We start from the raw sequence: 27293 nt of genomic DNA on the forward strand, positions 1-27293 counted from the left end.
ACCGAAACCCGATATAGTTCTTTCTCCCCACGGTGTAGCCATGCTTTAAACAATCGTTTTAATTTTGTACTTTATAGGGTTAAATCTTTCTAGAATTCACAACAAACCTGGCAGGACACAAGAAACAAATTTACAACAAACTATAAATTTGGACCTGCCTTTTCACGTGAAGCTTCTTCTTTTATTACGTCAAAATGCACGCGAAATTCGGAAGCCTCTGCCATTCTCAGCTTAGAAAGAGAGATTGGATTTGAACTACTCCCTCTATTTTAAATTATAAGTCGTTTTAATTTTTTTGGTACATCAATATTGCTATACATCTAGATATAATGTATGTCTAGCATAGCAAATTTTATATAATAAAAAAAAAGTCAAAGCGACTTATAATTTAAAACGGAGGGAGTAATAAATATTATGCACTCCAACGAAATACCACTCGTCAAGTTAGTAACTTCCAATGTCCTACAAGTAGTTTTTCTGTCCAAATATGGTATCACATGATAGTTTTAGTCGTGGTACAAATGCGTCCAGAGTCGGACAATCTTCCGATCTGCAATAACAGTGTACGTACGCACATACGCATACGCTAACTCTGCATATCACGAAATTATGCAGTTCATCTTGGACTGTATAAAAATGTTACTGGTATAAATAAATAGCAATATGTGTGTAGGTGTAGCTGGGTATCTTGGCTGCCGATACGTCGCATCCATCATCCATGGACGGATGAGCCTTCCATCCAACAATAATGTGTGGCTCTACGGGAGGACAGGGGGAGCCACCCGGCAGGTGTTGTGGGACTGGCAGTGGCAGCACTTGTGGCCCGCCACGCCGGAGAAAACCTGCGTCGTGTCCCTGCAGTCGTTGCACACGATCCAGCCCTGCACCAACACCACCACACACACACAAGCATGAGCCGTCATCCATCAGCATGGCATTGGAATGGGCACTGATACGGCATCGATCGGATCTTGCTGCCGAGTTGCGTCTGGGCATCTCTGCTCTGCGGCCGTTTCTAGGTTTTCTCTCTGAATTTGAGCCAGTTACTTTACTTGTCAGCCTTTTTTTAGTCACTGATGAATCTTGTTGTGGTTGTAAAATGCCCTGAATTTATACGAGAGGATACTTTGCTCTCCAGGAGAGCTGAACAGAATTGGGTCCAGAGATTTCGGATAGAGAAGGATGGTTGGGTGTGGGTCATATCAGCTTTGGCAGTTAGGCACTGACCTTTCCCATGTAGAAGTAGCTTGACTCCATCTGCAGAGTTTGAAAGAAACAAACCACTTTCAGTACTCAGACAACCTGTGCCACGTGTTGTCGAAATAATCATCTACAATTGTCAATTGTTATGATCTATCTAAACCAGTTTCCTCAACATATCATTTCAACTGTTGTGCCTGTGCTTGTTCTGGGCTGTGTCACTCTGGAGAGGGTTCATGTCGCGTTCCAGACTAGAAACCAGAGAGTTTTCTTGCAGCCAATCAAAAGACTCTAGACGCCAATCTGAACACGCTAAGAAGCTTTAACTGCCGAGTGAGCCAGAGATTCGCGTAATACCTCTGCGTCCAGGGCCTTGAAGAACTTGTCCATGTCAAAGATGGACGTCGCGCATATGGGACACGAGAACCTACACGGACAGCACAGCGTTGTTATCCATCCAATCCAAGGAAGAAGAAGGCCACACGAAACGAAAGAGACGCCGACCTGGCGCCAGCAACAGCAAAAGCAGGGGAGGCATGGGCGCTTACTTGTCGTGCTTCAACATCTCGTGGAAGCACTGGAGGTGCATGGTGTGACCACACCGGAGCACTGACGTCTCCCTCAGCGAATCAAACATGTACTGCCTTGCAACAATAGCAAAGGTTCCAAATGATGAGCAAGCAGAGGTGTACAGTCTGCAGCAGCACACAGAATCACAGAAGAAGGCACAGCAACCACACCTCGTAGCAGATGGGGCAGTTGTTCTTCATCGAGTTCTCGATGCAGCAGTGCTTGTCGCGCAGGGTCGTCGAGTAGCAGGATCCTGTGTGATATATAAATAAATAACCGGATGAATATGATTGATGATGGGAACGCAAGAATCAGTTCGTCCTAGAATCAGACGGCCGTGGAACGGGATGCAAGTGTATTTACCACACTTTTGGCAGTGGAAGAAGTTGTCCTTTCCTCCAACTCTGTTCAAACAAACGGATCGCAATTTCAGTCAGCTTTATTTAGTGCAGTCGTAACTTCCAAACGAGAGTGATAGTTTCAGAGGTTCCTAGCGAAACTGTGACTGCAAGTTTCAGTTCACAGCAAAGTATGCCAACAGAAAGAAAAAAAAGAAGAAGATTTGCATTCTGCACCAACGTTGGCACTTATCATGACCGATCTCAAACGAAACTGGACCCAGTTTACAAAGTTACCAATACTTGAAGCACAGAATGGCAGGTTGCACAGTGATTCAGATCGTGTAACGGGGAAAAGGGGAGGCACACACACACCTGCAGATGGCGCAATCGTCGCAATGGAACTGCTCCTTGTCAACCTACACACACAGACAGCATCATATCATTTACAACCGGAGTCACCAGATCAGGTAAATAAAACAGTCTACAGTACTAGCAGCTGCAGTCTGCATCTCACGTCATCGTCCAAGAATTTGCACGTTGTGCAGAAGTACTCCCCCATGCAGACGCCGCAGTTGCAGCAAACCTGCGCAATCTGTGATCGCCAGGAAAGACGGGGTTAATAATAATAACCAATGAACCACTCCACTCCGTAGATAGAGTTTCGGAGTCAATACTGTATCATCATTGCGCGGTCAATGCAGGGCCGGTCCCACTTGTCATTGGGACACGGAGTTGACACACAGTAATTAAGGTGAAAGTGAAACACAAAGTCGTGCAGTGAGTACTGAGTACTGACCGGCTGCTCGGTGTCGCAGACGAGGCAGATAACCTGGGTGGGATGGAAACACGACAGGTCAGCCCAAGAAGAATCCGGGGAAGTAAGCATCGAGAGCAGGAAGGAAGAAATGGTAAGCAAGGCTCAAGTTTTCGGGTGTCATATGGGAAATCATATAGGTGTTATATGAAATATTCGGATACTAATAAAAAATAAATTACAGAATCCGTCGATAAACCACGAGACGAATTTATTAAGCCTAATTAATCCATCATTAGGACACGTGTTACTGTAGCAATACATTATCAAATCATGGCCTAATTAGGCTTAAAAGATTCGTCTCACAATTAGTTACAAACTGAACTATTAGTTATTTTTTTTAGTCTATATTTAATACTTCGTACTTGTGTCAACGTTCGATGTTCGATGCGATATGGTGTAAATTTTCAAAGGAGGAACCGAAAAGGCCAAGTGTACCGATTGGACGGCGTGTCGATCCAGCTCGTGCCCGTCTCTCTGCGCCCAATCCAATCCAATCAATCAACCGGACCAAGATCCAACAAGGAACAGCAGCAGCAGCACATGAAAATGGGAAAAAGAAAAGGACGAAAGAAACAGAGGACCAAAGGTCAGCGTCAGCCGTCAGGTGCGCAGGGAAGAAGAGGGATGGAGAGGGGTGAGGAGCACGGCACCGTGGATTCGTTGTGGCAATGGCGGCAGTGGAAGACGTCGCCGCAGCAGGGCGCGCGGATCCGGCACCGCCTCCGGTAGTGCTTGCACCTGCAGCTTCAGCAACGGTCCTGGTGAGCAAACGAACGGCGAGCAGAACCAGCAGCAGCAGCTTCAGCTGTGCAGACACCGCGAACGGTGAGCAGGCAGCAGCACGGACCCGAAGCCCATCCTGGCGAACCCGCGGCGCGCCTTGGCGTCGTGCTCCATGGACGGCGACGTGTGTGGAGGCGGGAGGAGCGCCGCGATGAGATCTGAGGAACCGAGGAAGGATGAGGCTTGGGCTGCCGCGGCGCGGTGGTGGCGGAGCAGGAGAGTATTTTATACTTCTGCTGGTCCTCGGCGCTGCCTGCCGCTAGCGCCGGTGCCTCGAGTGGTGGTAAAGTGACTGCCTGCCTGAAAACGGAAAGAAACGGAAATGGGCGTCGTGGATTGGGTCGCCGCCCTGCCCCTGCCTGCCTGAGTGATTCTGTCCTGGGGGCTGGGGCTGTAAAAGGAAAGCTGCTTCTTTCTATTCTTTATTTTTAATATTTAGGACATGTTTAATTTCAAATAAGTCACCTAGTTATAAATTAAAAAGTGAAATAAGTAACTTATTTTGCCAAACACCACTAACTTATAAGTCACCCCTGCTTATAAGTTTTAAGTTGGTTTACCCCTGCTTAAAACTTATAAGTCATCATTTTTCACGTGGGGCCCACACCTTTAATGAGCTTATAAGTCATCTACAACCAAACAGGCATGACTTATAAGTCACTGGTTTTCAGTCACCTGACTTAATAAGTCACCTGACTTATGGAAACCAAACAGGCCCTTATTTATCGAATTTGCCAGCTTCCGGACGGCGATCCAGAACGCTAGTGTCCGAGGGTGCTTTCACGCCTGAGGTGCCTAGCTCCCACGCCGACACCTATCCCGTTGTAGAGGCCGCGCGGACCCACGCATGCACGCAGCGGCAACACCACCACCAGCGGGCGCTAGCGGTGATCCATGGCGGCAAATTAACAGCAACAGCATGTGTTTCCTCGGGATCTATTTTGGTACATCCAAATAAAACACGCGTAACATACATCTAAATCAGATAAAACGTTTGAAACGTGTGCTTGAAACATGCGTGTATAGCCACAGCAACATGTGTAATATCCGATCTACTTTTGAAATATCTAGATGCAATATTTACAACACTTACAACATATATGTGAAACATATGCAACATCTAGATAAACACATTTGCAACATGAGTCTGAAAACATATGAAACATTGAAAACAAACGCTTGCAACATACGTATACAAAGCCATTGCAACATATGCAATATCCCGATCTACTTTTGCAACATCTGTATTAAACACCTGTAACGTACCTCTAAAACACTAAACATACGTTTGTAATATGTGCTTTTAGCGAAACCTATCGGATGGGGAACACTGTAGAGCGAGATCAGGCGCTAGGTCGCGGTGAAAAAGGAGGATGGTAGTGGCTGGCGGCTGCGCAGCCCCTAGTGAGCGGCGACGATCTCGGCGAGCGGCACCCATAGTGGAGGTAGCAACGGCGGGCGGGCAAGTGCGGCCTCGCGTGGCGAGACGCCCCCGCGTTGGAGAAGGCCACGGGAGCGGCAACCGTGCTGGAGAATCAAACGGCGAGCAAAAGGAACGCTGTGACGGACGTCCGAGTTGGGAAATATCCTTTTTCGTGGAGAAGCTAGGAAGGAAGGCAGAGGAGAGCAGGTCGGCACCACAGCATTTCGGTTTATTTATATATACTGTATGTGCTGCTGCTTCTGGCATAGTGCTGCTGGTGCTGCTGCTAGCATCTTATTCTCGTCCTATTCGTTTGGCCTGATTTAGCTTATAAGTCATGATTAAAAGTATTGTTGACAGATGTGAAAGAAAAAATAATATTCGTTAATCGATAAGTCATACTCCCTCCGTCCCGTATTGACTGTCGTTTGGAGATAGGATTTGAACGTCTGCATTCACTGTGTTTGCCCTGCACCTGGACGCCCCTGCTGTCTATATTCACAGAGTCTTTGATGAACCCATGTAGGAGCTACAACGACAGAAGTAAAGGGACAGAGGGAGTAGCTTATAAGCAAATACTACCCAGCGAACAGGGGCTTACCTGGGGTTCTTGTTGGCCGCCCAGCGGCGAGTCTTCAATGCCATGACTCGTACTAGTAGTTGCAGAAGAGGCTCAGAGCTAGGTAGCCGACCATCGCAGTGGCAGAGAATCAATCTAGAAGTCAAAAGTGTAGCCCCTTCCATTTCTCTCTTTCTAAAATCACTTTCTTTAACCTTTTCATTCAAGGAAAGAAACCAAGATCCATCCAGGCGCCTTCCCGTTTCCTTTCTTTTCCTTTCCGAGGGGGGCAGGGGAGGCGTGCCGGCAAACCAAAGCAACTCCTGATCCTGCTGCTGCTTGCATCATCTCACGAGTGACCACGGCGATTCTTGTGCGCCCTGCTGGTTCAGCTCCGCAACTTACGCAGCATACCATCTCATGTTGTCGTACAAACTTCTTCTCCTTCTTTAATAGAAAAGAAGATACATGCTCATCACGATCTCATGAAAAAGAAACATATTAGGTCAGCCATAGCCATCCGCAGTCTGCGTTGGAACGGCGACCTCGCAAGCGGCTTCACCTGAAAGACTCGATCGATCTCCGTGCTTATCTATCGATCGTGCCCAGGTTACCTGACCAACCAAACCAATCATTCGGGCTGTTCGGCACTGGATCGCATCACACAAAATTATTCTAAAACAGATGGTTACTAGGCTCCGATCCCAGGCCAACAGACGCGACTAGTTTTTTGTGTTTTCTGCTGCCAAAGCCCAATCGCCCGACCTTTCGGTGGAGCGAGAGATGTGGATCCCCTCCCCGGGCTTGGAAGTGATCAGGTGAATACTCAACAGGGTGGAGTGGAGCATAGATAAAGTAATCCTCAGGATAAGGTGTTTTTGTGCTACATCTAGATCTACATGCAAGTTGAAGTTGGTGTTGCTTCAGGGCCCCGGCTGCCGCCTGCCGTCTGGGCGTGCATGAGTGTTGCATTCATTCATTCATTGACTTGATGCTTCTTCAGTTCTTCCATACCGATTACCTGCACGCTGCAGCTGTTACCAGTGGTACCCTTTGTGCACGATTCCTTTTCTGTAGCAGTCCAAAGCCTCCAGACATCACTTACTGGGTCCACCTGGTTCACTTCCCTGTTCCCTCAGCTCACTGCATTCTCCTCCTCGCCCCTTGAGGAATCGATTTCTTTTCTAGGAAGGACGGTATAAGTTTTGCCACGATTTCTATTAGACGAAGAAAGAAAAAAGACAATTGTCTGTCCAGTTTTTTTAATGAAAACAGGACTAAAAAACCACACGAATAAAGAAATTGAGCAATCGATTTCTAAGTTATCTTTTAGTCAAAAAAAAAGTTTATGTTTAACCTAATTATATTTGGCACGAAAGTACCACGTTACTATGAAAATATAGTAGTTTATAATGTATCTAGCGATACTAATTGTTTTATCAGTGTGGAAAAAAATCTAATGATACTAATTTGATATCGCAATTTTGATTAACTTTTCAATAAATTTAGTTAATAAATTTAAATATTTGATTTTAAAACAACTTCATAAATTGATTTACTGAGGACAGGGACGGAGGGAGATCACAGCACTCACGTGAAAGCCGCCCCAACCTAAAAAATCTTGGGAGGCACTAGCGCCCGAACATTCGGCCCCAGCAGCACGTCCGGACGAAGCTTCCCACCCGTACGATACGATCCACAGGAGCCCATTCGATCCCCCAGCCTTCCCACAGCGCATGGCTCGCCTTCCCACAGCGCGGCGTGTGCCGGCCCCTAGCCCGCCCCGTCTGCAGCCCCGGTGCGTCGCACACCCGTCCGCAACCCCCAGGGCCCCACCGCCCCATCTCCCCCCCTAGCGTGCCCCTTCCGCAGGTGCCTCGGCTCGCCGCGCCCCATCCCCTAGTACCCGGGGGCGCCATGCCCCATGACTCTCTGAACATATGTCTAAAATATGAAACAATGCAACATACGTCTGAAAGGAGATGAAACATTTGAAACATACATATGCAACATATGTGTGAAAACATATGCAACATCCCGATTAAACACTTGCAACTTGCAACATGAAAACACTTACAGCAAATTAAGACTGAAAACAGTTGAAACATTTAGAACATATTATTGCAGCATATGTGTGAAATATATGCAACATTTAGATCAGAACGCATGCAACATACGCCTAGAACAGATAAAATATTTTAAACAAACGCTTGCAACATGCCTATGAAACGCTCGTAGCATATGCAACATGTGCAAACATCCCCGATCTACTTTTATAGCCTCCATATGAAACAATTGCAAACATACATCTAAAACGTTTGAAACACTTGAAACATGCATTTGCAACATATGAGAAGGGAGGCCCGGGCCGGTCCAATTCCAGCCGTTGGGGTGGGAGCCGGCGGCGAGCGGCTATGTGCGACCACCACCAACATCTGGCCGTGCTCGTGGGTGCTCTAGGCTCGGCCGGAGACGACCCGAGGCGCCCCGGCACGTGCGCCCAGTAACCATCAGCAAGGGCGGTGACAACGAGGCATCCCAACAGTATTGGGGTTGGGGAAGAGACCGAGGAGGCGCTCTATTGTCAACGGACACGAGAGACGGGGAGAGCAGAGGCCGCGCGCGTGATGAGGCGCGGCGAGGGATGGCCGCGGCGGGCGGGCTGCATGGCGCAGGGGTCCGCGCGCGTGACAGAAGGGAGCAACTGTCACAGGCGAGGCGCGTGTCAGAGGCTGAAGCGAGCAGGACGGGCAAAAGCGACAAGGCGAAGTGTGGCGGGTAGCCTCTGGACGAACGGACGGCCGTGGAGCATTATAGAAAAATATTCGCTTCTTTTAGGCCACAAACAACTAGGAGCTTGCCGCTGAAACTTGGGCTTTCTTGATGACACACCTTGTAGTTGTAGCATCTTCCCAACGAGGCCACGAACCGCATCGATACGCCATGTTACTACTTGAGATTTACTATAACCTTAATATTTTGCATATTTCTCCCTCTTAATTATTTATTACTTACTGCTACAAACAAGATCCTCTTTATTGTGGCGTCGTCTTTCACTCTTTCGTTACATTTACGCTAGTTGAACTCCACTAAACTTTTACACGAGATTTTACCATTCGAATAAACGTAAAAACTCACGTGTAAGTTTTGCCTTCCAAACAACAGATGACAACATATGGAGTTCAATCTTCCTTAAGTAATGGTTAGGTTCCATAAGAAACAGTAATACTCCCTCCGTTCTAAATTATAAATTACTTTGACTTTTTTATATATCTATTTTACTATGCATCTAAATATAATATGTCTAAATACATAATAAAATAAATAAACCTCAAAAGTCAAAGCGACTTATAATTTAGAACGGAGAGATAAAGACCACTACGTGCACTCCTGAAAACAGGCAGAGATGCTAAGTTGCCAACGACTGATAGAGGTCCTTGTCGATGCATGTGCACTTGACCAATGCTTAGAGAACTCGCAGTTTAAGTCTAAACACAGACATAGCAGATATCCTAAATGTTCAATCAGGATTATGAAGAAAAAATATACAAAAAGGCGAAAATAGCAACAGCCACCTTAAAATCTGAAGGCATCTGTACCATGGGTGAGCTATTTTCCAACAACAAAAATGGATAATATCAGTGGAAAATTCTTTTTAAAAATCAACATTTTACATTTGTCGCTCATTAAACACAAGATGGGATGACAACCATGGTGCGCACAAGTAGCCAACACCAAATAGTTTGAAAGCTCCAGAGCTCTGATACAGATTAGTCCAGATTCCTGACCAGCTCAAAACACAAGCCACTTCATATGCACTGTGCCACCTTCTGATACAAATCCTGTGGCCAATTCCGGCTCATGTTGCTTGCTACAAGGTTTGCAATCTGCAAGTTACGAATGAAAAATGCATCAGAACAGGTCAGAAGGACTGCATTTATGTTTAGCAAAGGCATTATTTAAAGCTGAGTACACCAGCAAAAGATGAGGTTCAGAAATGCATGTTTTACATTACAAATGGGCAGTTCTACAGAAAAACAAATATATTGATATATTCCTTCATTTTTCCACGACATCATTCTCAACCAATCCAAACTACTCCCTCTCCCTAAATGTTTGTCGCCACGATTTGCACGCCGATAACTTTGACTCGATTTATAGAAAATACATGCAACATTTCTATCTCCAAATAAATTTATTAAAAAATTAGATTCAAATATCTATCCAATGATACTAATTATGTATCATAAATATTAATATTTTTTAATATATATTTAGTCAAAGTTGTTTCTCGGGAAGCGAAAACGACATACATTTAGGGACGGAGGGAGTATATTACAATCAATAATGTAATCCCTCTTTATATGGCCTCCGACAAGATTGCAAGAGATCCCTTCAGTTATTGCCAAATTAAGTGTAGTGAAAAGTACCACAGCAGCAAGCAGTAAGCTGTCATGTCTGATGAATTTGTGGCGATAATCCAATGATACACATATGAAACAGATAATACCTTTGATTTGACAGTGCGCAAGGTCCCATCAGTATCTCTAACATTGTCAATGCAATTTAGAGCAACCTTCAGGAGATCTGGCACGCAAGCTTGAACATGGGGTGACAAGTTCCTGAAAATGTCCACAGTCACATTTGGAGCCTGAGTGTCCAGATGAAGGAAGGGTAGCCTGATGGTTTCCCTCAAAGCATCTACAGTCTGTCCAGCTCGAGCTAGCCTATAAATATGGAGAATAGCTTCAAGCTGTCTCAGCACAGTTTGTTGTTCAGAAATGAGATCCTTCTCTTGAATACTGCAAGCAAGTTTTCACAAGACAAATTAAAACAGATTCAATCAGTAAAATAACCAGCATTCTACCAGTGCCAGAGTAGAAGAGGGAAATAACCTGGCTTCAGAAGAATATCTAGCTGTCTCTAAAATTTCATTGCCAGAATGAATTAAGGCAGCAGCACGACTCTCGCCATCCAGCATACTCCGTGCCATGGCACAGACTGCATCAGACAGGCACTTGTTTATTGTCTGAAGAGCCATGGCAAAGGCTCCTACTCTTTTGTGAATTTCCACAGCCTGTTTCATATGAACACAAATAAAAAATTGAACTAATACCGTTCTATACAATGCATACACTGGTAGCTCTTTTCAAGATTCAATTTCATCACAAAGCAGATAATATCAGAATATAGATAGCAATGAACGCTGAAGTGCCTTAAATAGACATGTCCTATTTGATCCACTAAGCATAATTAAGTTCAATAGCACTGTAGCAGATTAATGGTACATATATGATTGGCCATGTCTCTTGCACGGCAGTATTGGAGCAAAATTAATAAAGTTTATACACAAGTAGTTTTATGGCAGGGCAATGGATGGACTGGTGAAGTTTAAGATGCAATAATCAGTAGCTAGAATGAATCAGACTGTTCTTTCAGAAGCTAGAAGCTGAGGGTCAGTTTGGGGTTCATGTGTCAAGTGAAGCACTTTAGAATGTCTTACTGTCATGGCTCCAAAACAAGGGCAAAAAAAAAAGAGGTGCTTTTGAAAAGCTACTACTATGCCAAGCAGAACCTAAGTTTAACTCTTTCAATCAATAATAAGCATGCAAGAAATTCAAAAAATAATAATCCTATCATGAATACATACATAGCACTGATCTACAGAACGATAAAGATGAGTCGGTGCTTCTGCCTGCTGCCTTCTACGAACCTTATTTCCAAAGTGAAGATGCAAAAATAAAATGATCCAGAAGCACAAGAACAAAAACAAATACAAACACTTAGGGCGTACCCAATGCAGAGAGCTCCCGCTCTGTGCGGGGTCTGGGGAAGGGTGTCAGTGGCAAGCCTTATCCTCGCCTGTGCAATGCGAGGAGACCGCGACTCGAACCCGGGACCTTCCGGTCACAGGCGGTAAGACTCTACCGCTTGCACCAGGCCCGCCCTTCAAATACAAACACTTAGGTTCAACAAAATAAATTTACTTACTTTGTCATAGAGCCCAGCCTCTTGACACCGATGGGCAGCTTCAAGTAAGAATTGCTGCCTACTTCTCCAATCCATCATGTACTTTTTCAGCTCTCCTTCTTCTCCCATTCCATTTGGACCAAGCAAAAGTTGAATACCACCATCCCTTAGTAATATCTCCGTCAGTAGTTGCTTCAACATCAAACTTCGTTGTCGCTGCTTATCAGCTTGCCCTTCAACCATCCACGATACCTCACCTCCACCCATGGCAGCAGCAGCTTGTGCATAATATTCCAAGGCCAAATCAATATTACCATTACGCAAGTATATAGAGCCATACTGCCGTATTATGCTTGCAGCCTCTGCGCAGGCATCCATGACACCAATTTTCTGGCCTGATCCAACACCGTCAGGGAGAACACTATGGTCAGCTAAAGCGATTGAAATATGTACAGCGTCAACATGGTATCCATCCTCTCCAACTTCTTTAGACAAATAAAGAATTGCTGGGAGTAATTGGATGCTTAAGAACAGAATGTAGGGATAGACTAGGGGATCTTTCCCACTCTTTGTATAATATGATGGCTCAAATTTATTCAAGTAACTTTGCAGGTCATCCAGCGTATAAGGCACCAAGCCTTCATTCATAAGATTAGAAGAAGATGCATTGGTGTATTCCCGCAGAGCTGACAACTTAAACCACAAGAAATCCTCTATAGTGTTAAAAAGTGTTGGCAGGTCTTTTAGCAGCCTTTCAATTAGCCGCCGACAACCACAAATTATGGCATAAAGCAGCAACTTCTTCCTGTCATAACCAGGACGCCCTGGCCGATCACCCATTCTGAGCATTTTATCACATTCCTCAGAAGCTGACAGAGCAGTCTCTGGTGATACAGCACCATTAGTAGAAATCCAATCTGCAAGCTGTGGAAGAACATATTTATCTCTGAGTCCCTTGTTCTGAACAATCATGAATTCGTGATCATAGAAAGTTTACCAGGGGAGCGAAGTTATATGCAGTACGAGATGATTGGGCAACTTGTCTTGCTTCATCATAGTATCCGGTTCTCAAGCAGAAATAAATCTGCAGGAGTGCAATATGTGAAGCTTCAAAGATAAGTGGGCAACAATTCAAATTACTAAAGTTCTACCAAAATGAACAGTAAAGAACATGGATTTGCTATTGGAAATTCAAGAAAGGTAATAAACCCAACCATAGGCCATTTATTATCTAGCAGAAGTGCTCTAAAAATGAGAATACCTATTATAAGAAGAAAGAACACACAATTAGATTCAATAAGTCTAGAAATAACCCATTGACTACAGCTGTCATTTCACATGAAGCTACAGTGCAGCTGAACTAACAGATAGCTAGTTACAGATTTCAACATACCATTAACAGATGGAAACACTGATGTTAAGTACAGAGTTCTTTTCAGCAATAGAAGTGAACAAACAAAAAATAACCTGCTGCCAGGTTGTATCCACTGGAGGCTGTCTGCGTAGATCGGTTGCGTCAAAGTCTAGCACACCTTGATCCCGCAGCCTTACCTGTCAGGTCATGTGGACAAAGCATGCATTGGAGCATAAATACTAGTGCAAAAGCAACAGAAATAGAGCAAAATAGCATCAATTCAAAACCAACCCGAAGAAATGCTCGGATCTTCTGAAGATTGCCAACAGATCCACCAAGAGCAGCCTAAAACAACATATCAAAATGCAAAACATGATTGATTATTATACAATGCAATGGGAGAAGCATTTGCACCAAAAAAAAAACAAATATGAAAAAAAATAGGGCGCCCTAAGGTAAAATGTAAATCACTATAAGAACTAATTGCAGTGGAGATTTGGTTTATATGTAGAAAGATGAACAAATAGATCTTGAAGGAATAATTTGCCATGACCGTAAGGCGCTAACAGAGTAATTATGTGACTTCTGAGCATATGCTGCCAATCAAGTGATACTTCATGACCCAGAATGTCATTAAATGTTGTAGCAAAAGAACTCCCATAAATAGCAATGTTTCACTAATCTTAATTGTATGCTACCAAGTGTATTGGACATGCCACGACCAAGAATATAGAGTAATTTGCATTGGTGGTAGTGAAACTTGCCCTCTACGTGAAATTAGGTAAGTGATCTTAAAAACTAGACTAAGATGACACCAAAATTTGTTAAGTGTTCATTGCAAGTCACACATGCCTGCTTATGTGGATGCCATGAGGGGTGCACTGTGAATGATTGGACTTCTGTGTTGGAATCCCTCGGTCATCTCCTAACAGATTCATGGTGATTTTTCATTGCAAATGCGAGAGTTTGCAGTCGCATGGGCATCAACTAAAGGCAGGACCCAGCGGTGTGAAATGGCAGCAGATGTACCATGGCTGATATAGCAAATTCACAAACATTTCTCAAGCATTACCTCAAGTTGATTGGTAAATACATCAAGGGCGGAAAACTTCAGCTGCCATGCTAGGGCAATTGGCTGTGACTGTTGGCTGGGGTGGTGGGCAGCACAAGGCTCCTAAAACGCCACACCAGCGTAACGAATAGAGAGAAGGAAAAAATTGAAGGCAGATGAGAACATAGAGCCAAGAGGTTTCTGCAAAAATACACTCCTAAGCCACCATGGTATCCACATAAGCGGGATTAGGTGAGTTGATGAATCTGATGTCAAAAGTTTCACTTAACGGAGTTTAGTGAGTTGTTAGTCGTGATTCTAATTCAAATATGCTGACATAATTGCACATATGTGGAAAATTTCGTGACCTCCAAAGCATTTTAAAATTTAAACACCTACCAGGTCGCGGGTTCGAAGCAGCCTCTCCGCAGATTTTGCGGGGGGGAAGGCTTGCCTCGGTTTTTCCCTTCCCCAGACCCCACTCATGTGGGAGCCTCCGGCACTGGGTCTGCCCTAGTAAAAAAGTGTTCTACAAATATGCACCCAATGCAAGCTTATGCCAAATTTGATTTATATAAAAAATTCAACAAGAAAGTGGGAAATACAAAATTAGTAAGGGCAAACACAACAATTGTCAAGATAGCATGTATAGATATGCACCAAAGTCATAATTATAAACCTTACATAACTGGATTTGAAAGGTACTTGACTTCCATAAGGAAGCAGACTCATGTGCTAAGCAAGCGCCAGTAGTTCAGTACAAAGATAAGTAAAACTATTTATACTCACAAGAGCTGGATGGCTGTTGATGGTCTCAAGTATGTACTTCTCATGACCCCATTCAAGATGGCGCCTTGCACCTACCACTAGTGACATTTTTCTTGAACCAATTCGATGAGTTGACCCTTCCCCAACTAATGCCTGAATTAGATAATAAGCAACAGAAACACCAATTATTAAGTAATGGTAACTGCCAGTGCACAATACTGTTCATCTTCCTATAATGATGAATTCAAATATAAGCAGAAATTAACAGATAATGGTATAAATAAAGTCAATATTAGTACCTGAATTAGATGCCACACTTTCTGCATAGTCACTGACTTTGTGCCAACAGCATCAACAGACAAGGACTCATAAGCAGCCCTAAAAACCGTAGCAGGCTACACAAAATACGACATTAATGAGCTCAAGCAGAATTAAGATGGAGCATCAAGAGAAATTTGTCATGGTATGATGATAATATATCGAAGAACATATGTAATAGAAACTTAAGGTATTAATCAAAATTGAATTCTTGGATAATGAACTTTAAATGGTTTAAATTTCTAATTTCTTATGGCTGATAATATGCTTAATCTTAACATAGATGTAAAGAGAGTACATTAAAAGGTAGACTGCGTCCTCTAGCATCATTGAGGTCCCTCACAACCACAGCATAAACTGAAGATTTTTTTTCGATAATGGTCTTGTTCGGTATAGGCATGACTTCTGCAGAAGGCAGGCCTGATGGAGCATGAAGATTGGAAGTTGATGGTGGCATTAAAGCAGGGCGAGCCAGCCCACTGGTCGAGAGATTAGTGTTTCTCTTGGGTAATGTAGAAAGCCGGCTTAGACTCTGCAAGAAATCTCTCTTCTCTTTCTGCCAGTCATCCTACAGGAGACAAAATATACAGTTATCAAACTACAGAGTGAAATCACTGAAAAAAAAAGCATGAAGACACAGGCTAAAGTGCTAATGTCCATTGTGGCAATGAAAAAAGTGTAGAAATATTAACTCTCTGAATGGTAAAAGTAAAGTGTTATTTACATTATACCAGATTAACCAAGGTTGTTGTCAGAATGTAAAAGTTGTCCAAACACAAATCTAAATTCAGATGATGAAGAAACTTGAATAGCTAATCAAACATACACCAGGTTGATTCTGTAACTATTAGCCCTGATCAAATATTAATTGAACGGAATAGATGGAAGCAAACCAACCTCAAGAACTTGCATCATATAGTTGTTAAAACTCCTTAAGTTGTCCTTTTGAGCTTCTTGGATGGATGAAACTATGGCCATTTCATGAAGCTGAAAACATAATACTGTGTTTATACTCCGTGAAATTCTGGCGAGTATCTAATCAGAGCGATATAAAGTGTTCACCTGCTGCAAGTACTCCTCAACAGTAGTTGCTTCAGATGGAAAAACATCCTCAAAGGTTGTCTGCAAAACATCAAATTTGGCCAGATAAGATTTACATACATTAGTTGTGCAGCAAGTGATATTTTAGAAGCTGAAAATCTACAATAAAAGGCACATATAGAAGCACAGCAGAAAATGACATATTGAGTTCTTTTCTGATCAATTAGGCATCTATTTGGCAAATGTGCGACGACATACACATGCACATTAAGGTTTTACTGGAACCAAAATGGTGTGGAGGTCAATCTTAGAAAGACTGTAGCACCATACTTGTTCTCCGTGATGTAATTCATGCACAAAATGCCAAGTGTCTTTTTTTTCTTAACCAAAATGGCTGGAGAGATATAAGGGTTGTGGCTATGTGCTGATGACTTATTTCTTTATTAGTAAATCATGTTCTGCATGATAACCGATAAGGGAATAAAGGACGAGTCGTCTTACTGTAATAAGTAAATAACTATGCGAGGGAAGTAAGGGTGGATTGTCACACAACAAAAATATGTGATGTATTTTCGAACTAGTAGCAGCTTCCAGTGCAACCAGATAGTCATGTAAATCATGACAATGCTTCTGTGAATTCCATATCCTATTCTGCTTCAAACAAACCTAGATCCTCTATTAAACCAAATCAATTGCTCGATTTTTCAACACCACTGAAACTAGTCATATCACTATATGAAATGTAGCCCTCAATGCACTATTTCTGGCCCAGCAGGCACGCTCATCCATTACCTTGAGTTCGAATGATTTGAGGTCCCTGGCGAGCTGCTCGGCATTGATCCCCTCGCGTGCTAGCAATCTGCATTAGTACAGCCCAAACCCTAAGTCCCGACAAAATTATAGAAGCGGCACTTGCCAAAAAAAAAAAAAAAAAAAAAAAAAAAAAAAAAAAAAAAAAAAAAAAAAAAACTCCCACATGAGTGGGGTCTCGAAAGGAATAAACCGAGACCAAGCCTTTCCCCCGCAAAATAGAGAAGCGGCACTTGCAATTCAGGCAAAATAGAGAATGCACAGAAAGGCTCCCCAGGCTAATCAAGTGGGTTCCAGAGATTAATCTACCTGGTGGCGGAGAGCGACTGGGACGGAGCCTCAGCGCGGATGGTCTTCGCCTTGAGCTTGGTGGAGAGCGCCTCGAGCTGGTCTAGGTTCCTCTGCAGGAACCAGAAACGAAGCCGTCAGGTGCGGAAGGGAACAAGTGTAGCCGGCGCCGACAGCGAGAAGGGAGAGAAGCTGCGAGGAAGGAAAGGGGGATGGCGTCGGGCGCGCACCTGAAGGGGAGGGAAGTGCGGGGTGGGCGCCGCCTGCTCGAGGAGCTTCGCGGAGGAGTGGAGAAGCCCCGTCCAACCGCCCATCTCCGCGTCGCCCCCACCTCCACCGCCGCTGCCACCGACGCCGGCCATCACCGCCGGACTAGGAGGGTTTTCGCTCGTGGTTTCGGGGGCGGAGGCTTCCGGCGCGGCGCTCAAGCTGTGGGGTTTTTGCCTTTTCGGAGAAGCGGTGGAGCGTTCTGCTGAAATGGCTGTTGGGCTGGGGTCACGCGCATCGCTTGTAGCCAGCCCTGTGGAGTTAGACTGTTGGGCTTGAGTCTAATAGCCGTACAACGTGCCTAGCGTAGGACCATTTTAGCCCGCTGTACAGCGGGTTTAGGCTCTCGCGGATTTGGAGCAAATTGTTGTTAGCTTGAGTTCTCCACTCTTGAGCAGTACTTCCTCCGTGCTAAAGTAGTCTTTATCTCGCACATTGTGGAATCGATGAATCTTAAATTTGATTAGATTTATAGAAAATATTATTAATATTTGTATCTCTAAATAGGTTTATTATAAAAATAGATGATGCAATTAATCTAACAATATTTAGGACATGTTTGATACACATGGCTAGTTACTAGTTGGGCTAATAATTGGTCCAAATTAGCTATAGTTTACTAACAACTAGTTGAAAACTTGTCAAAAAGTTCGCCCACATTAGTCCTACTGTTTGAATGCACTAGAGCTATTTTGGACTAATTTTTAAGTTAGCTAGCAATTAGCCCTTGATCCAAACAAGCTTTTATTGGTATCATAAATATTAGTATTTTTTATATACTTAGTTAACTTAAGATTAATTAACTCCACAAAATACAAGATGAGCATTTATTTTGAAACGTAGGGTGTACTATCTAAAATAGCTTCTTACTTGCCCTATTTTTTCTGGGATCTGATTTCTATTGTCTCAAATAGTACTAATTGACTTGTCTGGGACTGCTCTATTTCATGTTTTTCAGTTTCGCTCGACGTTTTTTCAACCAAACATGTGCATCTCCACAAACTCTGGTAAAAAAAAAAGGTGAAGCTTTGGAGCACCTAAAGAGTTGTTTCAAAAACTTCATTATTTATGAGGCTACTCCCCGATGGATTTCTTAGAGCAGTCCCAAACTGACCAGGGTCTCTCTCTATTCTTTTTCTCTAATTTCGGCATTCTGACCCTCTATATTCTTGCGTCTACAATTCAACAAATCGAAAACAGACCTACTGAGGAGGCTTGACTCACCAAAGCTCCACACCACCACCTATTCTACAAGTTATGCGCAACCTGATGTTATCAGCAAGATATAAACTTCAAATTCAATATCCCTAGCAAAAATACAAAATCAGAAATTCAGGAATATTTTTCCAGCTTCCAATGTGATACATGTCACAGTTCATGAATCCATCAACTCTTCACCAAAACTTCCGATTGAAAAATTCCATTGAATTGATAAGAACTGATTATGCAGGCAACAGACTGTTACAATGGAAGGGGGTGTAGTGAAACTCTAGAGATCTAAGCTTCCATTCAAATGAATCTAACATCAAATGCAGCTGCTTGAAGAGCAGAAGAAAACCTAATGTACAGAAGTGACTACTTCAACTCCCTCCCCAGCCTATACATGATGTCTAGAAAAAATCACTCACATGACAACAGGTAACCAACAGACGACTTTATCATTGCATGCCTTGTTTGCAAAACAGCGTGCAGGTACCACCATGGAGTATTTCCCCCATGTTGAAGTCTCATTTTTTTACCTGTAAATATTGGTCCTTAGGATCTTACCGAGCACGGGCAGTTGCCGGTTGTTTCGATGAGCGCCCAGACTTGTGCTTCCGCTTTTGGTTCACCACTGCAGCAGGATCAACCAATGGTCCAGACCAAGTAGGCACAGCGCCTTTCTCATATGTGAACACAGTGCTGAAGGAAGATGGGTCTGGAGGTTCGTATAGCGGGTCCATATGATTTGAAGTATCCAAAGGGACACCAACCGCACCATCTTGATGTGGGGGAGGGAACTTTTCACTCTTGCTCTTCGCATTTGCATGAGTAATGAACCTTCTTTTCTGTAATCAGAAAGAAAAGGATAAGCACAAGTCAGTGATACTACAAAGTTTGTTTTATGGTAGTATGGGCTTCCTTTTGGACCATGGCTGGGGACCCATCATGAAGTCTACTTGGATGTAGGGTGTATTTTACAAATGTAGAGTTTATGTGAAAGACTGAAAGGGTGGGCTGAGACAAAGCAGTGGCTGCACGGCCTCAGAACATTGAACAACTCTATCCTAAGCTTATCTTATTAACCTCTAAAAAGACCATCTCACAGTAACAAATTGTACCAAAAGTAACAAGTTCATTCAACATACATCGATGTTTACTTGAAGTTCAGCATTTGCCTCTGGAGCTGGAACTGCCTTAGGTCGATCACGTGTTCTCGTCTTCTTGGCTCCATCACCATTAGCTCTACCACCAGCAGCTCTTAAACTGTTGAACATGGTAGACAAGTCAGGTAGCATCATGGTAGTGTATAAGTGCTCAACTGAACTGACATGAGATCACGAACAGGGAGATGGGTCAGGGCCTCAAGGGTAGCACTAGGATATTTGGCTAGTTGCAGATATGGGGACACGCAATCAGTGAAAACTCGATCAGAAAAATGAGGCAGTAGTTATCCTTTGACTCAATTATGAGGTCTAAAACATATTCAACAAATTACAGAAATCCAGGAGCTTTTAGCACAATTATGCCACTTAAAGTTTGACCACAGTTAGCACTAAATTTAACTAAAAAGGTTTTTTGAGAGAAGAGATACTTTTTGCTTTTGTATTGTATAATAATGGAAGCATAAACTAGTACACGATGTGTCCCTTTAGTCACATTCTCTCGTTTTCTTTTTTAACTTACAAAGGACATAGGTATTAACATTAAAATACCAGAAAAGATCTGGTCAATTTAAGTAGCTCACTTTTTAGCACTTATGTTTAACAGGAGTTGAAAGACGGGGATATTGATGAAGATGTTAGCCATAGAATCGAAGCAGGGTGGATGAAGTGGCGTCAAGCATCTGGTGTCCTATGTGACAAAAGGGTACCACAGAAGCTAAAAGGCAAGTTTTATATGACGGCGATTAGACCTGCTATGTTGTATGGTGCAGAATGTTGGCCTACGAAAAGACGACATGTTCAACAGATAAGTGTCGCGGAAATGCATATGTTGCGTTGGATTTGCGGTCATACAAGAAGGGATCGAGTTCGGAACGATGATATACGTGATAGATTAGGGGTAGCACCAAATGAAGAAAAGCTTGTCGAACACAGGTTGAGATGGTTTGGACATGTCCAACGGAGACCTCCAGAGACACCAGTGCTAGTGGAATCCTAAGCCAGGATAGTAACATGAAGAGAGGCAGAGGAAGACCGAAGTTGACTTGGGTAGAGGCAATAAAAGGAGACTTGAAAGAATGGAATATACCCAAAGACTTAGCCTTAGATAGGGGTGCTCGGAAAACAGCTATTCACATGCCTGAACCTTGATTGCTTCTGCTGGGTTTCAACTCTAGCCAACAAAACTTGTTTGGGACTTAAAGGCTTTGTTGTTTAACAGGAGTTGAAAGGAGGACGAAATGTCCTCTACATTTACTAAATCATGACAGTGTTGTTGTTCAACTTCTGTTTCAATGTTAATGACTCGTGGTAACTAGTGAGTACCTGGATAGATCCAAAGATCCAATGCCTAATAGGCTAATAACATGTTTGTTCTTTTCAGATACTAGACAAAGCTAGTGTTCACAAAGCCTTCTAATAATGTGCACTCAAGTTTTTTTCTTGCCAACAGTAAGCACTTGCTAAGCATGGGACCCTACATTATCATACTAAGGTATTATTTCTACAGAAATATCTTATATGAACAATTTCAAATATCAAAATGTAAAAATTGCATATTTTTTAGGTTAGTGGAGCAAATGTAGATGAAACAATTGTGGTTTCAGACCACAAGAAAACAGAAGATAAATAAAACCTAATTGATCTTGCTCATTTGTAATTTTTTTTTCTTTTGTGTGCGTAAGGATAGCGATGTTACCCCCATGAAACGCAATTATAGGCGGCAGTTGCTATGCTCATAACAAGATTTGTTACTGCACACTCAAAGCAGATAAGTCTATGACACTGTGGATCATCCTAACTAATGAAATAAGTGGCAAGTTGACAAACCGTCTGGCTTCTTCGTCTCTTCGTTTTGCATCTATTTCTTTGCTTGGAGGATATTTTGGAAGACTCGACGGTTCGCATGCAAAAGGTTCGGTTGTAAAGAACTGCACACATAGAAAGTTAACAGAAGGCATTAATACACAACACCAAAAAAATATGCTACAAAACAAAATGTGACAAGGATGAGAATCTGGGTGCTATAATGCTAGCATATCAGGCGCTAGAAACCCCTACAGTCTCTGCTAGCCTAGATTCATGTAGTATTATGTTGTTTCTGGAATTAACCATATGATTCTTTAGTCCCAATGGAATCGTGAGAAATTGAGAATCATGGTCTAAATTTCCTCATATTGCACAAAAACAAATTGAGTTGTTTGGATATGCGATACACCTAAATTTTGACCAGTGGATATATCATTATGTGCCAGCAAAAGAAATATTCTCATTAATTTGTTAAACATCAAGTATTGTGTTCATGAAAGTTAGTGAAGACTTCAACACAAATAAAGAATTTCAAATGTTTTGTGCCATCAAATGGGAATAGGATAGTGTGAAATAGTAACCAGCTTACATCGCTTTTTAATGCAGAAGTCGCTGTTAACCGATCTGCTGGATCAATTGCAAGTAGTGTCTCGATCAACTGCAGTGCTGATTGTGGAAAATCCTTAAACGTCTCTCTTATTCGCCTTTTGTACGGTTGCTGAGGCTTAAATATTGTAGCATGAGGCAGCTTTGACTTTTTCCAATATTCTTCTGTTGGTGAGCCACACAACTTAAAAATTTTATGCAGCTGTTCCACCTAAAAGTGACAGACATGACTAGATCAGTGAAACATGGAAGATAAAGGCAATTGCTATTCATCGGGTTGGATGGTATGGACAACATTAAGTGCACAAACAGTGCAACAGGTCATAGTTGAATCAGATACAGAAGACTGGATGCAAAATGAAATAAAGCATGGCAATTTTAAAAAAAAAAATGGACAGGAAGCATGGAAATGAATGCTGAAACATGTGGCAATAATCAGAATTTCGAGGAAGATAAATTTTTCACGAGAGATATTGCTGGACAGACATTTTCTATGCTGGCATGATTCAGTTAGAGTGGCTTGTTATACAACAGAAACTACAGAGATGTTTCATAAAGAAATACACAAATAATAAAAAAGGAATCTTTCTCCTGTGGTTTCTTCTCACAAGTCACAGTACTATGATGAACAAGGGTATTTTCGGTTTTCACCTCGTCATGCCTAGAATTGAACATGGGTGAGGAATGGGAAGCAAACTAACCAACTCACTGCAGCCCCATCACCGATCATACCAGAATCGGCAAACTCAAAAGTCAAAATGGGAAATTTTCTCCAAATATATAACAGAACTACATAAATCCAGAAATGATTCTGAGGCAAGCTACGTTTCACTGGAATGCAGTCAGATGTAAAGTATATCTAATTGAGATATTGTGAGGTTAAGAACTTTATGCCAACCTCTGTTCGTCCTGGCATAATTGGCCTCCCAGCGAGCAACTCGGCCAGGATACACCCTGCGCTCCAGAGGTCCACACCCACCCCGTAATCCGTTGCGCCGAGAAGTAGCTCGGGTGGCCGGTACCATAGGGTCACCACCCGGCTCGTCATCGGCTGTTTACGGTCTGGGTCGAAGAATGACGCGAGACCAAAATCTGCAATCTTCAGCATGCCATTGTTGTCCAAGAGCAGATTCGAGCCCTTGATGTCGCGGTGCAGCACCCCGCGGTCGTGGCAGTGCTCCAGACCCGACAGCAACTGATGCATATAGCACTTGACCTGCATTCCATTCATGCGCTGTGAGTGCGTGAAGCCGATGGCACCCAGCGGATGCAGTGCGGGAACGGTGGTTGGGGATCTAGGGGACCTGTGGCTCAGTGAACTTGATTTCCGGGCTGGCGGCGAGGCCCGCGAGGTCGTGCTCCATGTACTCGAAGACGAGGTAGAGGCTGCAGGACATGCGGGAGGTGACGAGGCCGTCGAGCTTGACGACGTTGGGGTGGTCGAGGCGCCGGAGGATGAGGATCTCGCGGGCCATGAAGCGGACGCTCTCGGGCTCGAGGTTGTCGAAGCGCACCTTCTTGAGCGCCACGATCTTGCCGCTCACCGTGTCGCGCGCCTTGTACACGTTGCTGTACGTGCCCTGGCCGATCTGCCCGGCGGCGCAGCCCACAGAGATGCAAACAAAGCTTCTGTCAGCTCCCAATGGCGGCACCACGAACCGCGGGCGTGGGGACGGGGGAATGGGAGGGCGCGCGAGCGTACCTTGTCAATCTTCTCGAAGGAGTCGGCGCGGCGCGGGGTCCATCCGTCGATGGCCTCGCCGGCCACGGCGGAGAGCCAGGCGGGCCAGCCGGCGGCGACCTGCTCCCCGCGCGCCCTGTTGGCGAAGCTGGGCCCGGGCCCGCTGCGCGACGAGCGGGAGCGCCTCTCCCGCCGGGCCGGCTTCTCGGCTGGCGCTGCCGGCTGCTCGGCCTTCCCGGCGGCCTCCTGCGCCGCCGCCGCGGGGGCCGGCGGCTCGGGCGGCTGCGGCGGGTGGTCGGGGCTGGGCGCGGAGGGGCGGCCTTGGACGCAGCCCATGGGGGTGCTGCTGGTCACCGGCGGCGGCTCATGGGGCTGGGGGTGGGGACTGGGGAGGGGGAGTGGAGTGGAGCGGGCGCGAGGGAGTGTGGACCGGGCAGGGGACCGAGACCGAGAGGAGAGCTGGCTGTGCGCCTGTGCCTTGCTGTGCCCGTGCTCCGGACTCCGGAGGAGGGTTTGACTCTCTCAGTTTCAGCTGCTGAAAGCTGATGGGTCTCTCTCTCTCGTTTTGCCCTTGTTTAGTTGGACCTCAAAATCCAAAAAGTTGATACAGTACCTGTCACATCGAATGTTTGCGGCCCGTGCATGAAGCATTAAATGTAGACGAAAAGAAAAACTAATTGCACAGTTTGGTGGGAAATTGCGAGACGAACGTTTTAAGCCTAATTAGTCAATGTTTAGATACTATTTGCCAAATAAAAACGAAGGTGCTACAGTAGCCCCAAAATCCAAATTTCGCGAACTAAACAAGGGCTTTGTCTCGGTGTCCGTCCGGATCATGCCTCGCTCGCCTGGACATGACATGATGTGGATGTGCTCATGCGGACATGCCATGTGAGGCTAGAGTGAAAACATGGGCAGACCTTTTTGCCGGAACAGATGGATTACCTTTTACCCATAAAATAGCTCGTTGATTTTAGCTTGGTTATTTAGACTTTTGGTTTGGTTGCTTTTATTTTATTTTTGTGTTTTCTGCACGGCTTTGAACTCTGCTCGACTTCCTTTTATCCGGAAACAGCGGGACAATCAGTGCAAGAGACGAATGCTTCGCCATCTCGTACTGTTGTACATTGGCAAATATTAATGCCAGGCCATGTTTAGTTGGAGGTCGGATTCGGCGCCGCCGGATTCGGTGTTACTGTAGCTACGCTGTAGCGTTTTGTTTTTATTTGGTAATAATTGTCTAATCGTTGACTAATTAGGCTCAAAACGTTCGTCTCGCAAAGTACAACCAAATTGTGCAATTAGTTTTTGATTTCGTTAACATTTAGTACTCCATGCATGTACCGCAAATTTGATGTGACGAGAAATCTTTTTTTGTATAGTGCCAAATTCAGGAAATCTGGGGAACTAAACATGGCCCCAGTAGTGTTATGTGGCTCAAATATGAAGTCATAAAAGGTACTCTAATGAAAAAAAAGGCTCTCTCTTGTCTTGTATATATTTCTCTATAAGGGTATAGAGCTCCGGCACCGGTTAAGGGTCCGTTTGGTTCGGCTGTTGTGATACATGGAAAAACTATTGTGAAAAAATTATAAATTGTTTAATTGGATCAATTACAAAATTTACCTCTTCTCTCTATCTCTCTTAAAACGGTTATGAAACATCTCTATGTTCCCACCTATTTGTAAAAAGCGGAAAACTGAAAGTATGGCCCAAGGTGCTACAAAAATTGTACTATGCGAAAATAGCTGGTTTTGAAACTAAGTCTATTTACGGTTTTGCGGATAGCCCACCTTACATCCCTGGTGGCCGAGGTGGGAGGAATACTAGGGGAAACATTTCTATGGTAGCAGCACCATATGGCATTCGGTCTGAATTTGTGCATGTGGTTAGTTTTAGACAGTGGCGAGCCTAGGACCCAACGATCCTGGGCGCAGCCTAGACTCCATCATGGGCACAGACTAAGATATTTGTTGCATTGCACCTCGCTAAGGGGTCGTTTGGTTATTCCAGAATGGAGGAAGGAACCAATCCAGCTGATGAATTGTTATACAAATTATACAATCATTTCACCTCGAAATAATTCCATGCCATGAATCCGAAACAACCGAACAAGCCCTAGAAGCTTAAAAACACGCAATCCTATCCCCAAACGTTTCGCTCAAACTCTACTCGGAACAGTGGGTCCACTACTGGTTTTAGTTTCAGATCAAAGGTAGCACTAGTGACATAAGGAAAAAAAAAGAATCCCGAAATGTTATGCAAGGCCCTAACGATTGTTGCTTCAAGATTCATAGCGCACGCCCCCAATTCTCCTTCTTCTATTATTTTAACAAATAAAAAAAGGGTCTCTCCATTTTCTGAACAGACGTGAGACGTCCCAGGAGGACACGACGGTGAACTATCTGGTCTACCAGAGTACCAGACTACCAACCCTTCGTTCCTCTTTCGGTTGCAAAGAGTCGGTCGGTCAGTCGCTCCGTACCTCTCTCTCTCCATGTTGCTTCGGCTGCTCACACAAACCTTTGCTTGCCATGGCTCGTTGCTTTGACCATGAGCATCTGTCTCCCTCTTTTTGACGTCAACCACGAGCATCTATCTGTTTGTTTGGTTTACTTACTGCTGTCACCGAATCGTCCACCCTTTCCAGCGGGCAGGAACAGTTGATGCAAACTTTTCCGGACAAGTTGCCGCTGTGCTGCGCCATGAGAAGGCACCCTGCCTGCCAATCTTCTCCTGGAGCACGGCACAGGGATTACTCCAACTAAAAAAGAGTTTAATTATCTGTATATGACACCAAATAAATATACTATCTTCTACAAATTTAATTAAATTTAAAAAAATGATTTTGTTCAAATATAGAATTGTATTTTCCTTGGGACAGAGTAAATCACAAAATAACATACTGTTGCACAGGGGAATCATTCATTCACCTAATATTCCAAAACAAAACAACAATGATCGGGGTTGTTTAATGGTGCAATGCAAGGTTGGTTTCCAACTTTTTGTTAGCTTGATGATGCGACCGCACGTTGGAGCTTAGGTAGATGATTCAAACATCGGAGCTTAGGTAGATGATTCAAACATCACATAGGAGTAAGAGGCAACCTCAAGTAGCGAAGTGCCCCATGTTAAATGGTTTTCGGTTTTACACAACACATGCTAGACGAATGCTCTACTCCAATGATTTGTGATGATGGGTCACAAAATTATGTACCACCAGATCAACTAACAGCAAGAATGGTGGTGAATTACTGCCATCAAGCAGCAGGGG

General features: G+C 43.9%; 3 protein-coding genes across 3 annotated transcripts; all 3 read right to left on the reverse strand.

The window, feature by feature from the left end:
* Window positions 1–448: 448 nt before the first annotated feature.
* Window positions 449–3979, reverse strand: LOC136531523 (E3 ubiquitin-protein ligase SRFP1). The gene is made up of 12 exons (XM_066524177.1): window positions 3776–3979; window positions 3579–3666; window positions 3364–3402; window positions 2908–2940; window positions 2626–2703; window positions 2484–2527; window positions 2134–2174; window positions 1941–2023; window positions 1749–1840; window positions 1558–1627; window positions 1228–1257; window positions 449–881 (listed from the first exon to the last, which is right to left on the reverse strand). Exons 1-12 carry the CDS (start codon window positions 3823–3825, stop codon window positions 759–761), a joined length of 771 nt encoding a protein of 256 aa, XP_066380274.1. The 5' UTR covers window positions 3826–3979; the 3' UTR covers window positions 449–758.
* A 5160-nt stretch (window positions 3980–9139) lies between these two features.
* Window positions 9140–17843, reverse strand: LOC136531496 (nuclear pore complex protein NUP93A-like). The gene is made up of 15 exons (XM_066524143.1): window positions 17524–17843; window positions 17315–17406; window positions 16988–17054; window positions 16217–16276; window positions 16052–16141; window positions 15453–15722; window positions 15136–15231; window positions 14858–14989; window positions 13309–13362; window positions 13131–13214; window positions 12661–12747; window positions 11685–12587; window positions 10589–10770; window positions 10204–10495; window positions 9140–9580 (listed from the first exon to the last, which is right to left on the reverse strand). Exons 1-15 carry the CDS (start codon window positions 17653–17655, stop codon window positions 9503–9505), a joined length of 2619 nt encoding a protein of 872 aa, XP_066380240.1. The 5' UTR covers window positions 17656–17843; the 3' UTR covers window positions 9140–9502.
* A 1121-nt stretch (window positions 17844–18964) lies between these two features.
* LOC136531541 (probable serine/threonine-protein kinase At1g54610) lies at window positions 18965–24483 on the reverse strand. Its single transcript, XM_066524187.1, has 7 exons — window positions 24041–24483; window positions 23643–23927; window positions 23237–23554; window positions 22322–22549; window positions 21754–21854; window positions 19909–20026; window positions 18965–19608 (listed from the first exon to the last, which is right to left on the reverse strand). The coding sequence occupies exons 1-7, from the start codon at window positions 24353–24355 to the stop codon at window positions 19324–19326; spliced, it is 1650 nt and encodes a 549-aa protein (XP_066380284.1). The 5' UTR covers window positions 24356–24483; the 3' UTR covers window positions 18965–19323.
* Between the last annotated feature and the right edge of the window lie 2810 nt (window positions 24484–27293).

The sequence above is a fragment of the Miscanthus floridulus genome, chromosome 2 (genome assembly GCF_019320115.1).
Source record: "Miscanthus floridulus cultivar M001 chromosome 2, ASM1932011v1, whole genome shotgun sequence".
Lineage (NCBI taxonomy): Eukaryota > Viridiplantae > Streptophyta > Magnoliopsida > Poales > Poaceae > Miscanthus > Miscanthus floridulus.